The following is a 14,165-nucleotide window of genomic DNA, read 5'->3' as shown; positions in this document are numbered from 1 at the left end:
CTGAGGGCTGAAGGATTGAGTGACTTGCCCAGGGTCACAGGAAGCAGCACTGGGATTATGACCCCAGACTACAAAACATTCAGAAAAGAAATAAAGACCCTACTTTTCAAGAAAGTCCTGCAAACGACTTAATACCGCTAGCTCCTTCCCACTCCTAATACCACGTCCCCAAAGCAACCTCATCCACCTTTATCTCCTCTAGAAATTACCAGATATCTTCTTCTTGTAATATGTTTTTTGTAATTCTTTTGTAATCCGCCTTGAACCGCAAGGCAATGGCGGAATAGAAATCTCTAATGTAATGTAATGTCATTTGATCTCACAACCCCTGGCTCTACCAGTGAGCCACACCTTCCCCCTAAAGAATGGAATAGCTTACTTTTGGAATAGAAAACCCCCCAAAAAAGTATCAACTTTTAAATTGATGCTAAAAAAAACTATCTGCTTGCCCAAGCCACCATTCTAGAACTCTTTTCGCTGCACTGCTGTTTTGGAGTGATGTGATTGTTCTTTTCTATAGACAATGATGTGTATTCTTAACTATCCCCCCTCTTTTACTAAGACGCGCTAGCTGATTTAGCGCTCGCTAAATATTCATGTGCGCTAAACGCTAACGCATCCGTAGAATATAATGGCCGCGTTAGCATTTTGCGCACGCTAAATCGGCTAGCCGCCATAGTAGAAGGACCCCTATATGTTGTTATGTTCCCCTCTTGAATAAAGGCAAGCTATAAATAAATTTACAATTTACACGAAACTAGATTCATTCCAACAAAGAGAGGAGACACAAAAATAATTTTCCAGAGTCCTTAGGCTTAAACCTTTCCTTAGAAAATAGATGGGCAAATTGCACAGCACAACAGGTTGGGGGTTCTCTATAAAGTAAACTTTACTAGATATTATATTTAGGAAAAGGTTTGGCTTTGCAGTGGTGTAGTAAGGAGGGGGCAGTCCGCCCCGGGTGCCGTCTTGGTGGGTGGTGCTGGCACCTGTCCTCCTCCTTGCCACATACGTGCACCCCTTCACTCACACCTCTTTAACTTTCCCGTCGCAAGCAGTATCACAAACTTGCTGCCCGCGTCAGTCTTAGCTCTCTCTGATGTCACTTCCAGGTCCTGCACTGAAGTGACTTCAGAGGGAGAGCCAACACGACGCAAGCAGCGAGTTCGTGATGCTGCTCACGCCTGGAAAATTAAAGAGGTATGGGGAAGGGAGGGAGGCACGTGCATAGCAGGGGTGGGTGGGAAGGAGTGGGGGGAGCAGATAAGAGGGCGGGGGAGGGGCGCCTTTGCCCCAGATGCCACTGCAGCTTTGTAAGGGGTAACAAAAGTGCTCCTTTCTAGTTGATTGGGAGTCTTCATGGATGCTTAATAGCGATGTAAGAAAGGAAGAGTCCATCCCTTATTCAACTCTGTTTATTCAGCCGGGAATGGCTCCTGGCTGGCTAAATAGTGCTAAATCAGCTAACCGCTTGTATTTGGCTGGAGATAAGTGGCTGTCTCCCGCTGAATAACCCAGCCACTGGCTATGTCACATCAAATTTTTGAATTGTCCTACTTTCTTACTTCAGAAGTTACAAACCTTGCAGTACGCTGATCTTTTCTTTGCCAAAAATAGAGATGATAGCTCCTTTTTTAACTCGCCTCCACTGGTTGTTAGTTGAGACAAGGATTCTTTTTTTTTTTTTAATTCTTTATTCATTTTCAAACTTACAATAAGTGTGATAATATGTCCAAACAAATTAACAATAAATATATCACTTAATAATCATCAATGCTACAAATGATATGCTCTTATCTCCCACTCTTCCCACCCTTTCCTATCATATAATTAATACCTTATACAATATGTAACAATAAAATTACCCCCCTCCCTCCCCTCACAATTGAACTTGTAAATTTAAGGAATTCTGTATAAATCCTTTTGCATTCTTTTAAAAATTCAACAAGGGTTTGCTCCCTATTACATGTATTTTTTTAGTTGAGTTTACTCCAGCACTTAAAATTATTCATTACGTGAGGTTTCAACCTTTTCCTTCCCTAATCCTAAGGGTATCAAATCAAGCAAACCTTTTGGTGCATCTCTTGCCTATCAAGCAATAAAGAATTGGAAAATTTTACCAGCTAGTATCAGCTCTCTTACAAATTACTGCTTGTAACCCCTCTTTTGCCTGATAGCTGAAAAGGGGCACACAAAGTTATTTATTTATTTGAGAATCAGAGCCAGGACTAACTTATCAGCTGAAGTCCCGCAGCAAGCATGCACCAGACACCCCTTTCACTCCTGCAAATATGGTAGACCACACCAGAATTTTAGTTTTAATCATTTTTATTGATAACTAATATTAGTATGAATACACATGAGTAAATAACACAATGACATTAAGACATACACTAATCATCTGGAGTTCTCAAAAATCAACATCAACATTTTTGAACTTTTCTCTCCCTATATATATCAACCACTACTTTCCTTCCTCCTTCATCCCTTTACCTCTACTAAACTCCCCCGCCCCTTAAACTAAATCCCTAACCACAACAGGATTTTAAAGTCCAAACTTCAACTTTACTTCTATTGGATAAGAAGAAGCACTCTCTTTGAACAGTGAACAGGGATGTTACAAAATAAACTCTAAACAGATTCTCCCCTCAGGTTTCAAGTCCAAATCTGTCACTCTGGTATGAAAATCCTCGTGTCAGATGGATTCTCCGATCAGATGGTTGGGGATCACCAAAAGACAAATGTGCCCACCTCTCACAGCCCTTAAATTTCTTCTGGAGATAGGACTACTTTCAGCTAGCCCTCCCTCTTCAGAAATTCAAGCACTGGGACTGGCTTCTTATGTTCCTGTCTTCTAGAAACTTCTAGAACCCATCATCTAGGTGTCCACCATCTCCTGGAGCCATAAAGTCTGCACCCTCTCTGCTGTTTCCATGACAACTCCTTATCTTCTCAGGTGCAGTTAGTTTCCACAGAACATAGGTTAAAAGTTACACTCAGGCAACCCTAAAGCCTAGTGCTGCAAATTGCAGTGCTGTAAAAATCCCCAGCACTGCTGATGGTACCCACTTTTAACATGCACACTAATTTACCCCCTCTTTAACAAAGCTGCCCTAGTGGCTGATGCGCGGCAAAAGCCCTGAACCCTTTGAAATCCCTATGGGCTTCAGTGCAGTTACTGCAGTAACAGCCGCTAGTGCATTTTTGTTAAAAAGAGGGGCCGGGGGAGGGGGTTAGAAGCAGGTCTAAGAAATTCATGCATCCTTTATTATTGTACATGAGATTTCTATCCTGCTACATGCTTATTTTAGAAGAGCTCTAAAGAACATTTAGAGCTGCGATAGCAGTTTCTAGCGCAGAGAGCTGCACTGAATGGCCTGCGCTGCTCCTGATGCTCATAAGCAGCTCCTGATTGGAGTAGCCTGACTTTAGTTCCCGGAAGAGGCGGTTGGAAAATACCACGAAAGACTGAGTCTGCGATTTGCAAACCGCGAATTCATGGGAGTGCACTGTATTTTAGTTAACTGGTGATGTTTGAATAGCAGGAATGTAATTTTTAGTTATAATTCTCTTGTATTTCTGTGACCGATGTTTTGCTTTGTAAACCACAGTGAACCAGTTTTAGAGGTATGTACAATATATAAAATCAGATTATGCTATGTTTGCTGCCTTTTTCCAGGGGTTGATACGTGCAATGAAGGAGCTGGACTATGAGATAAGCCATGGACAATACGCATTAATTGTGACTGCTGCAGATCAGTGTCCCATTCTCTCCTCCCGTCTCACCTCAACCACTACAGTATGTAGCAGCTGCATATACTCTATACTAAGTCTCTGTACTATCAATTAATGCTGTTAACCCCCCCCCCCAGCAAGAATGCAAAATAATACTGAAAGCTCATGCTTTTCTGAGCAATTGCTAGGCAGTTCCTCCCGCTCTGTATCAGCGATTCTCCGCACAAATAGTGTGTATATAATTTGCATGCAATTATGCTGAGAATTGCCCGTAAAATAAAAGTCGTTCCCACTACGGGCACTACATCAACTTGCCGGATTTTACTGGCGAGTTCTGAGACTTTTTGATTGTTTTTGTAACTACTTTACTTTGTTGTTATGGACTGTTTGCTTTATTGTTTTTCTACCCCTATTTTTGCACATATTAAGAATAGCCTCTATGTTAACCTTTTGCCTTTGACTTACTGTGCCTATCTTTGATGAACATATTCTGGCCAATATTCAAAATAATTAAGCCAGCCATGACTACTACTACTACTTATCATTTCTATAAATGGCTGCCAACCAGTTAAATCACTTGTTTGTGACTATCCGGTCATTTTCAATGGCACTGAAAATGACCAGTTAGCATCAAATTCAAAAGCATTCCAGAGGCAGAGTTTGATTAAGTGCTGATATTCGCCTCAGGGTTATCACTTAGCCCCAGTTTCTAAGAGGTCCTCTATTAGGTATACCCTAGAAACTGCTGTATGGTGTGAATAACATGAAGAAAGACCTGGCGAAGCTTGAAGAATGGTCTGAAATTTGGCAGCTAAAATTTAATGCTAAGAAATGCAAGGCTATACATTTGGGCTGCAAAAAACCAAGGGAACGGTAAGTTTAGGGGGTGAAGAACTTATGTGCACGACGGAAGAGCGGGACTTGGGTGTGATTGTATGTGATGATCTTAAGGTGGCCAAACAGGTTGAAAAGGTGATGGCAAAAGCTAAAAGGATGCTAGGGTGCCTAGGGAGAGGTACTGATGCCCCTGTATAAGACTCTGGTGAGACCTCATTTAGAATATTGTGTACAATTCTGGAGGCCTCACCTTCAAAAAGATATAAAAAGGATGGAGTCGGTCCAGAGGAAGGCTACTAAAATGGTGCATGGTCTTCATCATAAGGAGTATGGGGACAGACTTAAAGATCGCATTCTGTATACTTTGGAGGAAAGGCAGGAGAGGTACGAGATACGATAGAGAGATACGATAGAGACGTTTAAATACTTACATAATATAAATGCGCATTAGTCAAGTCTCTTTCATTTGAAAGGAAGCCCTGGAATGAGAGGGCATAGGATGAAGTTAAGAGGTGATAGGCTCAGGAGTAATCTAAGGAAATACTTTTTTACAGAAAGGGTAGTAGATGCGTTGACAGTCTCCCGGAAGAGGTGGTGGAGACAGACACTGTGTCTGAATTAAAGAGGCTTTGGGATAGGCATGTAGGATCTCTGAGAGAGAAAGAGATAATGGTTACTGCGGATGGGCAGACTAAATGGGCCATTTGGCCTTTATCTGCCATCATGTTTCTATGCAATTAATTGCATTCTACAACAACATAGATCTTCACTATGATACAAGGTTTCTGCACTTTTATTTTTTAAATCCGATTTATCAAATGTCTCAAAAGCAAATTACATCACTTTTCTATATAATCACCCTGTTTTGCCTGACTGACTAGTCATATGACATTATATGACACGCCTTCTTACCACCTCTCCTGCCCCAACCATTTCCCGTGAAAATATGAAAGTGCAGAAACTTTTTGAAGAACCCTCATAGAATCCAGGGATTGCCATATTTCCCCGCATATAGGCTGCACCCATGTATAGGCCGCAGAAAAGGATGAATTATGTTTAAAAAATGGAAGATAAGCCACCCCCATGGTATTAGCCATGGCTTATCTTCCGGTACCTCCCCTGCCTTTTTCAATCATCCCCCCCACCGGTACCTCCTTCATCCTCCCTCTGGTACCTCCTTCAAAACCCCATCACTAGACAGTGCACGGCTCCAGCGGTACAGGGCAGCCACGATCTCTTCGGTATCCGGCCTGCCCCCGCACCGTCCGCTGAATGGTCGATGAGTGTCACTGTGATTCTTTAAGAGAATAAATCAAAATTGCAACCACCAATCAAAAATGTTGCTTTAACTTATCTTGGAGAGGATAGCAACCATTCAAATCATCTAGGGTGCCTTAGCTGAATGCCCTACAGAGATCCCCTGTTTCGTGTCCTTCCTCATAATGCTGCCCGATTCAGGAAAAAAAAAGTTGATTCAATTCAATTCAGCCTATTGAATCGATTTTTCGATTCGATTTTCCTGCCCAATTGGGTGTTTTTTTCAAACATCCTGGTGGGTTTATTTTATAGCCTCTTCACCCCTTTTATAGCCTCTTCACCCCCTTTGCCTTCTCCTAACTACACTGGCGCTGTGGTGTAAATAAAATAAACAAACAAAAAAGACTTTTCCTCTCTCTGTTAAATCTTAACTCACGTTTGCGGTCTAACACCAGCTCTGGCAGGATACACGTTTCAAATCTGACATATTGTAATCACAAAACAGAAAATAAAATTATTTTTTCTTCCTTTTGTTGTTTAGTCATTATTCAAATCATGTTGGTTCCTTCCTTACATCACAGATCACATCTTCATCATACTCTATACCTAGCCCTTTCTCAGTCTCTATAGCATGGTTCATAGTCTCATAACACTGCCGCTCCAACACTTCAATGGTCTTCATCATATTTTCACCCACTGCCCCACATCCCATTTTTACAAGCTCATCATTGAGTTCTTGTAACCCAAACATATCCATATCATCTAAGACTTGCCAACATGTGTTCTCTGCTCTTTCCAAAATTTTGATGTAGCCATATTCTGCAGGCTCTGGACTGGAGCAATGAATGTACTTTCTGGGTCAAGAATACAGTACTTCCTTAACTTTTTCAGCAATCACCCGGAGAGAAGGTTGCAGGATTATATCTGGACTGGCTGGGACTTTAACACACTTCTCCCATTCTTGCTGAGAATTTGGAATTTTCATGGCACTTAGGTCTTTCCGGAATACCTCTGCGGGTCTCTTTTGTTCATTTGCTGAGGGTTTTGACTTGCCCCTGTGATTAGCACAGGAAGAAAAAGAAGCAGATTTTTTCCCCTTTTACTAAACTCTTGCGCTCTGTCCTGCTAAGAGCCCAGGATGTGTCAGGATGAAATGCCACCGGAATTTCAGCAACAGTTCAGTGCTGCCTCCTTTACTAAACCGCGCTAGTGATTTTTAGCGCCGGGAGCCAAGATGAATGCTCTGTGTTCCTCCCGACACTCATAGAGTTCCTATGAGTGTCAGGAGCAGTGTGGGGCATTCAGCGCGGCTCCCGGCGCTAAAAACCGCTAGTGCGGTTTAGTAAAGGAGGCAGCGCTGAACTGTTGCTGAAATTCCGGTGGTGTTTCATCCTAACACATCCTGGGCTCTTAGCAGGACAGAGCGCGGGAGTGATAATCTCCACCACATCCGGGCCACAGCAGGGGCCGGAGCTAGAGACTATGGTGACGCCAGAACAAATGGCTGCAGGGTGCGCACAGAAATCACCTGTTTCGGTTACTCTGGACCAGTGGCGGTGAATGAGAGTCTGTTCCTGGTCTAGGTAGAGGCCTAACTAGCAGCGGGAAGGTACGTTTTAAAAAAATGTAATCCAAAAAACAGTGACAGTGAAAGGAGAAAAGCCCTATTGCAATCTGAAGGCATGGAGAGGAGGGTCAGTCACCAAATTGGCCAGGCCGATTTTTTAAAAATAAGAATCGATTCAAATCGATTCACCCGAAGTGAATCGGTGAATCGATTCGAATCATGAATCGGGCAGCACTACTTCCTCAGGGGCAAGCTCAACAGTTTAACCCACTGCCATCAAGAAACCGCTATCTCCAGAGTTCTGTGACTAAAGAAAAGCGAAATGTGAACACGTTTAAAACCAGGAAGATTCCTAGGCAATGCCTCCTACAACGTGAAACGTAAAGACGTCATAGTGACAAGTCCACTGCTTGCGATCAATCAATGAGTTAGCACCTGAAATTCACTGCTGTTAACCATTCAACTGATTCATTCATGCTGTATGGCATATACGAGCATAAGGTATAAATCCAGAATTGCTTTCTCGATAACTGAAATGTTTTCCTGTCCCCATCAAAAACACATATGTTCAAATAAATGTTCTTTCTCTGCACTGAGAGCCACCATGGGAGCATTCAGTTTCCTTATTTTCAAACAACTCCGATGTTCAATCATTCGTACTCTGGCTGTCCGTGTTGTACTACCCACATACAAGTGGCCACAAGGACAACATATAACATAAACGACAAACATGGAATCACAATAAGTCAATTTCTTAAAGGTATATTCCCGTTTTGTTTGTGGGAGCAATTCTGGATTTATACCTTATGCTCGTACATGCCTTATGGCATGAATGAATCAGCTGAATGGTTAACAGCAGCAAATTTCAGGTGCTGATTCATTGATTGATTGCAAGCAGTGGACTTGCCACTATGACGTCTTTATGTTTCACGTTGTAGGAGGCATTGCCTAGGAATCTTCCTGGTTTTAAATGTATTATTTCGTTTTTCTTTAGTCTCAGAACTCTGGAGATAGCGGTTTCTTGATGGCAGCAGGTTAAACTTCTAAGCTTGTCCCTGAGGAAGGACACGAAACAAGGGATCTCTGTAGGGCATTCATCTAAGGCACCCTAGATGATTTGAACGGCAGCTATCCTCTCCAAGATAAGTTAAAGCAACATTTTTGATTGGTGGTTGCAATTTTGATTTATTCTCTTAAAGAATCACAGTGACACTCATATTAAATGTTTTAAAAGTTTTTATTGCACAGGGCACTTTCGAATTATTGAAAAAGTAAAAATACTGGTGATATAAATAATGTTTTGGGGTAAGACATTGCTTTATGCGCTTTATGGTGCACGTTGACTGTGGGATATACCCGGGTGAAAACCTTAGACTGATAGATTATTCCCCAGAAATGGATTATTCACCTTATTTATTGATTTAAAATTGGGAATCTCAAGTATTGTGTGCAATTGAAAAAACTTGGAAGTAGGTATTTGTAGTTAATAACCCATGCTTATATTCCAAGTAACTACTTTCCCTCAGTGAATAACAAGAGCATTATGAAATACAATAAAACCAATATGACAGCACAAATTATAAAACTGAATAGACCACAGAGCACATATTTAAATAAAATAGTTCCTAGTGTCCTTCCTTGGTCAGCTGATAACAATAGCAAGGCAGCTTAGCACTGTTAACATTTGTTTAGATTTCTATCATCCTCCCATGAGCTCAGAACGGGTTACAAAAGCACGTTCACAGAATATTACAGTAGACACATAACAGTCAGTTATATAGACATTCATGGTACATTTACATAGGACATGACAGGATGCAGAGAGATGTTCATAGCTAGTCATGCGGCTCAGTGTAGTGCTATGCACTGTCCTATAGCAGATCAGGATTTTCCTCCCCAGATAGGTTTGCAATGCCACAGAATCAATATTTGTGGCCTCTTGGAGGGGACATATTCCCAGTCAATTGTGACATTACAGACTGGAACTATAGTGGCCATACCACACTGAATATATAGGTGTACGATGGCCACCAGAAGTTATCCGGGTACCACTGATATTCAGTGGTAGTACCCAAATAATTATCCAGCTAAGTTAGAACATCTGGTTTGCCTGGGTAAGTTGCTGTCCTAATTTGTCTGGATAGTTCTCTGGGTGCCAGCACTGAATATAGGCCTCCTTTTATCAAGCCGCAGTAGAGCGTCTTAACACTGGTCAGCAAGGTAAATGCTCCGATTCTGATAGGATTTGAATGAGCGTCAGAGCATTTACTTCATCGGCCAGTGCTAAAATGTTCTACAAAAGGAATTGACCCCAAAATATCCACAAAGAAGAAAATCCAGAGAAAACCAAAAAAATTCTGTGGAGTGACGATGTTCCCAAATGGACTTTATTTGAAAGTATCAATGTTCCAAAGGTACACTAAAATCATCCACATAAAATAATTCCATCCACATAAACGTAAATCATCCACATAAGAGCCTTAAAGGACCTAGTCCGCTAGGGATACAGGACCCAACACGGTCCGCGTTTCAACAAAAACAATTGTGTGGTGAACCGGAAGTGAGACACTGCTTGCATTTTTCCATGGCAAATGCAAGCAGTGTCTCACATCCGGTTCACCACACAATTGTTTCCCACGTACTCACCTTTATAGGATCCCCAGGGACCCCTGAAGAAGACTTTTTGTCGAAACGCGGACTGTGTTGGGTCCTGTATCCCTAGCAGACTAGGTCCTTTAAGGCTCTTATGTGGATGATTTACTTTTATGTGGATGGAATTATTTTATGTGGATGATTTTAGTGTACCTTTGGAACTTTGATACTTTCAAATAAAGTCCATTTGGGAACATCGTCACTCCACAGAGTTTTTTTGGTTTTCTCTAAAATGTTCTACTGCAGCTTGATAAAAGGGGGCCAGATGCCTTCTATCTTCGTCCCTGGACAACCCCAATGCTATCTGACCAGTAAATATTTTTAGCGGCATTATAAATGTAATGCCACTTTTTATCAGTGTCTGACCCTAGTGAGAAGCACATGTCCTGATAGGAAACAAACCTCCTACAAAAATGCCATTGAATATTGACCCCTGTGATCCTAAAAGACCAGTTTCTCTATGTGAAATTAGGTTAACAATTTTGCTGTCAAGTCATTTTATCCTTTTTTATTCTGTTCATGTTTCCAAGCAGAAACTATCACTGTTTTCTCCACTAATAGGTTTGGGTCCACGTGAATGACATAAATGACAACAGACCCACTTTTCTTCGGGCCTATGAGGGTCCCTTTGACCTTACGGAAGGACAGCCAGGACCCAGAGTGTGGACATTATTGGCCACCGATGGAGACTCTGGGTTGAATGGACAGGTGGAATACAGCATCGTATCTGGTGATCTGCTTGGTAAGTGTGTGTTTGGAGGGAGGGTATGGGAGAAGAAAGGATTGATGTTTAAGTGAATAACATTCCACCAACTATCCCTGAAAATTCATATATACAATCCTGCCTGTCATTCTTTAAGTACAAACTACTCGTATATGTGAATATACCTGTATATATATATATATATATATATTTTTTTTTTTTTAACTAACTCCAAGGCGTCTACCACAAAGTACACGTGGTTAGGGGGCAGATCGTAGATGTGCTTTGCATGGACATAGGCATACTCATTTACGCCAAGAAAACCCTGGCATAAATAGGGTACATCTAATGTTAGTATGTCTATTGACACCTAAGCCCATTTAAGTGTGATTCTATAAAGTGTGCAAAACTTTTATAGAACCACGCTTAAGCACCACACTAAGCGCTAATTTGTAGGTGCCATTTATACAATCTGACCATTACTGCCTACAAAATAGGTGTTAGTAAGTGCTCACAGGGTAATTTTTTAAAATGGCCATGCACTGATGGTAACATGATTAGAGCATAGCTATTAATGTTAAAACACAGTAGAAGAAAGACATTTTTACAGCTGCAGTAAAAATGGCCTTAATGTACGAGAAAGATCCACATAATGGCACGCTAAGGCCGCTGTTTACTGCAGCTTAGTAAAAAAGACCCCTTTGAGAGAAATTTTTGCTTACGATTTGCATCTCTTTCTTTATAGCTAGAAGTCACCCCTTCACTATGATACTGCTCTCAGGGGAGGGGGCAATTTTCAAAGATTTCCAAGAGTTAAAAGAGCTCTGCCCTTTTAAATTGACTGGCAAAAAAATTGCCTGTCAACAGATGGTATTTTCACAGGAAGCATAAAATTTTAACCGCTTTGAGAGATGTTTCTTGGAATGTGTTTAGGTTGGAGAAAGCAAAAACCATGTATAAAAGGCATTTTCAAGCATCCGTCTATGTGCATACTTATTAGGTGCAATTCTACAAAAGATAGGCACCTATAATGTAGACATAAGAACATAAGAGATGCCGCTGTTGGGTCAGACCAGTGGTCCATCATGCCCAGCATTCCACTCACGCAGCGGCTCTTTTGGTCAAAGACCAGCGCCCTAACTGAGACTAGCCCTACCAGTGTACATCCTTGTTCAGTAGGAACTTGTCTAACTTTGTCCTGAATCACTGGAGGGTGCTTTCCCCTATGACAGCCTCCAGGAGGGCGTTCCATTTTTCTACCACTCTCTGGGTGAAGAAGAACTTCCTTACGTTTGTACGGAATTTATCCCCTTTCAACTTTAGAGAGTGCCCTCTCGTTCTCTCTACCTTGGAGAGGTTGAATAACCTGTCCTTATCCACTAAGTCTATCCCTTTCAGTACCCTGAATGTTTCGATCTTGTCCCCTCTCAATCTCCTCTGTTCGAGGGAGAAGAGGCCCAGTTTCTCTAATCTTTCACTGTACAGCAGTTCCTCCAACCCCCTAACCATCTTAGTCACTCTTCTCTGGACCCTTTCGAGTAGTACTGTGTCCTTCTTCATGTACGGCGACCAGTGCAGGACGCAGTACTCCAGGTGAAGGCGCACCATGGCCCGGTAAAGCGGCATGATAACCTTCTCCGATCTGTTCGTGATCCCCTTCTTTATCATTCCTAGCATTCTGTTTGCCCTTTTCACCGCCGCCGTACATTGTGTAGATGGTTTCATCGACTTGTCGATCAGAACTCCCAAGTCCCTTTCCTAGGAGGTCTCTCCAAGTACCGCCCCGGACATCCTGTACTCGTGCTTGAGATTTTTGATACCGACATGCATCACTTTACACTTATCCATGTTGAACCTCATCTGCCATGTTGATGCCCTCGAGCCTGATTATGTCACGTTGTAGATCTTCCCAATTCCCCTGCGTCTTCACTACTCTGAATAACTTCGTGTCGTCTGCAAATTTAATCACTTCACTCTTCGTACCTATATCCAGATCATTTATAAAGATGTAAAGAGTACAGGTCCAAGCAACAAGCCATGCGGCACCCCCCTGGTGACACTCTTCCAGTCCGAGTATTGCCCATTTACCCCCCACCCCTCTCTGTTTCCTATGCTCCAGCCAGTTTTTAATCCACGTGAGTATTTCTCCCTCGATTCCATGGCTCACAATTTTCTGAAGTAGTCATTCATGCAGAACCTTGTTGAACGCTTTCTGAAAGTCCAGATATACAATGTCAACCAGGTCGCCGTTATCTATCTGCTTGTTTACTCCCTTGAAAAAGTGCAGCAAGTTTGTCAGACAAGATCTGCCTTTGCTGAAACCATGCTATCTGGTCCTCATCAGACCGTGTCCGTCGAGGTGATCAATGATGCAGTCCTTTATTAGCGTCTCTACCATCTTTCCCGGTACCGAGGTCAGACTCACCAGTCTGTAGTTTCTCGGGTCTCCCCTCAAACCTTTTTTGAAGATTGGTGGAACATTCGCCATCTTCCAGTCCTCCTGGAATCTTTCCTGTTTTGATTGACAGATTGGTTATTAGTTGAAGCAGTTCAGCAATGGTCCCTTTCAGTTCCTCGATGACCCTCGGGTGGATGCCATCCAGTCCCGGGGATTTATCGCTCTTAAGCCTGTCGATCTGCCTGCATACCTCTTCTAGACTGACAGTAGACCCTGTCAGTTTCCCGTTTTTGCTTCCAGCATATAACCTGATGGGTTCCGGTATGCTGCGTATATCCTCTTTGGTAAATACAGATGCATAAAATGTGTTAAGTCTGTTGGCGATTGCTTTGTCCTCCTTTAGTGATCCCTTTATTCCATGGTCATCCAACGGTCCCACCGCTTCCTTCACGGGTCGTTTCCCTTTGATATATCGAAAGAACAGCTTGAAGTTTTTCGCCTCCTTGGCTATTTTTTCCTCTTAGTCTCTTTTTGCCACTTTTACCGCCTTATGGCACCTGCCTTAATGTTGTTTGTGTTTATTCCAGTTTTCATCTATTTGTGACCTTTTTCCATTCCTTAAACAAATATTTTTTTGTCTCTGATCACTTCCTTAACCTCTACAGTGAGCCATGCCTGTTCTTTATTCTTTTTCCTCTTTGATCAATTATTGTTACGTAGTATATATAGATTTTGCGCCTCAGTGACCGTATCCTTAAAAAGAGACCAAGCTTGCTCCAGCGCAGGGGTGACCAATAGGTCAATTGCGATCAACTGGTAGATCGCCAAGGCAAAGTAAGTCAATTGCGGAACCCATCCCGGGCTCCGTGATAGACTCACTTTGCCTTGGCAATCTACCGGGCCGATCAGCCTTCCTCTCCACAACGTCAATTCAGCCATCGGAGAGTAAGTTAGGGCCAGCCATTCGCTGCCTGGCTGGGAGGGAACTTCCTCTCTGACTGCAGAATTGACGTTGG

The 14,165-nt window shown here is 42.3% G+C and overlaps 1 protein-coding gene across 1 annotated transcript in view; it reads left to right on the top strand.

Annotated features, from left to right (window-relative positions):
• Nucleotides 1-14,165, top strand: part of CDH23 (cadherin related 23) — a 1,673,137-nt gene that overhangs the window by 1,466,237 nt on the left and 192,735 nt on the right. The window contains exons 39-40 of the mRNA XM_033942780.1: nucleotides 3,680-3,799; nucleotides 10,610-10,790. Coding sequence (XP_033798671.1) covers nucleotides 3,680-3,799; nucleotides 10,610-10,790 — 301 coding nt within the window. The remainder of the gene's footprint in view (nucleotides 1-3,679; nucleotides 3,800-10,609; nucleotides 10,791-14,165) is intronic.

This window comes from Geotrypetes seraphini, chromosome 4 (genome assembly GCF_902459505.1).
Source record: "Geotrypetes seraphini chromosome 4, aGeoSer1.1, whole genome shotgun sequence".
In the NCBI taxonomy this organism is placed as follows: domain Eukaryota; kingdom Metazoa; phylum Chordata; class Amphibia; order Gymnophiona; family Dermophiidae; genus Geotrypetes; species Geotrypetes seraphini.
The sequence above is the reverse complement of the archived record's forward strand: the minus strand, read 5'-3'. Positions and strand labels throughout refer to the sequence as shown.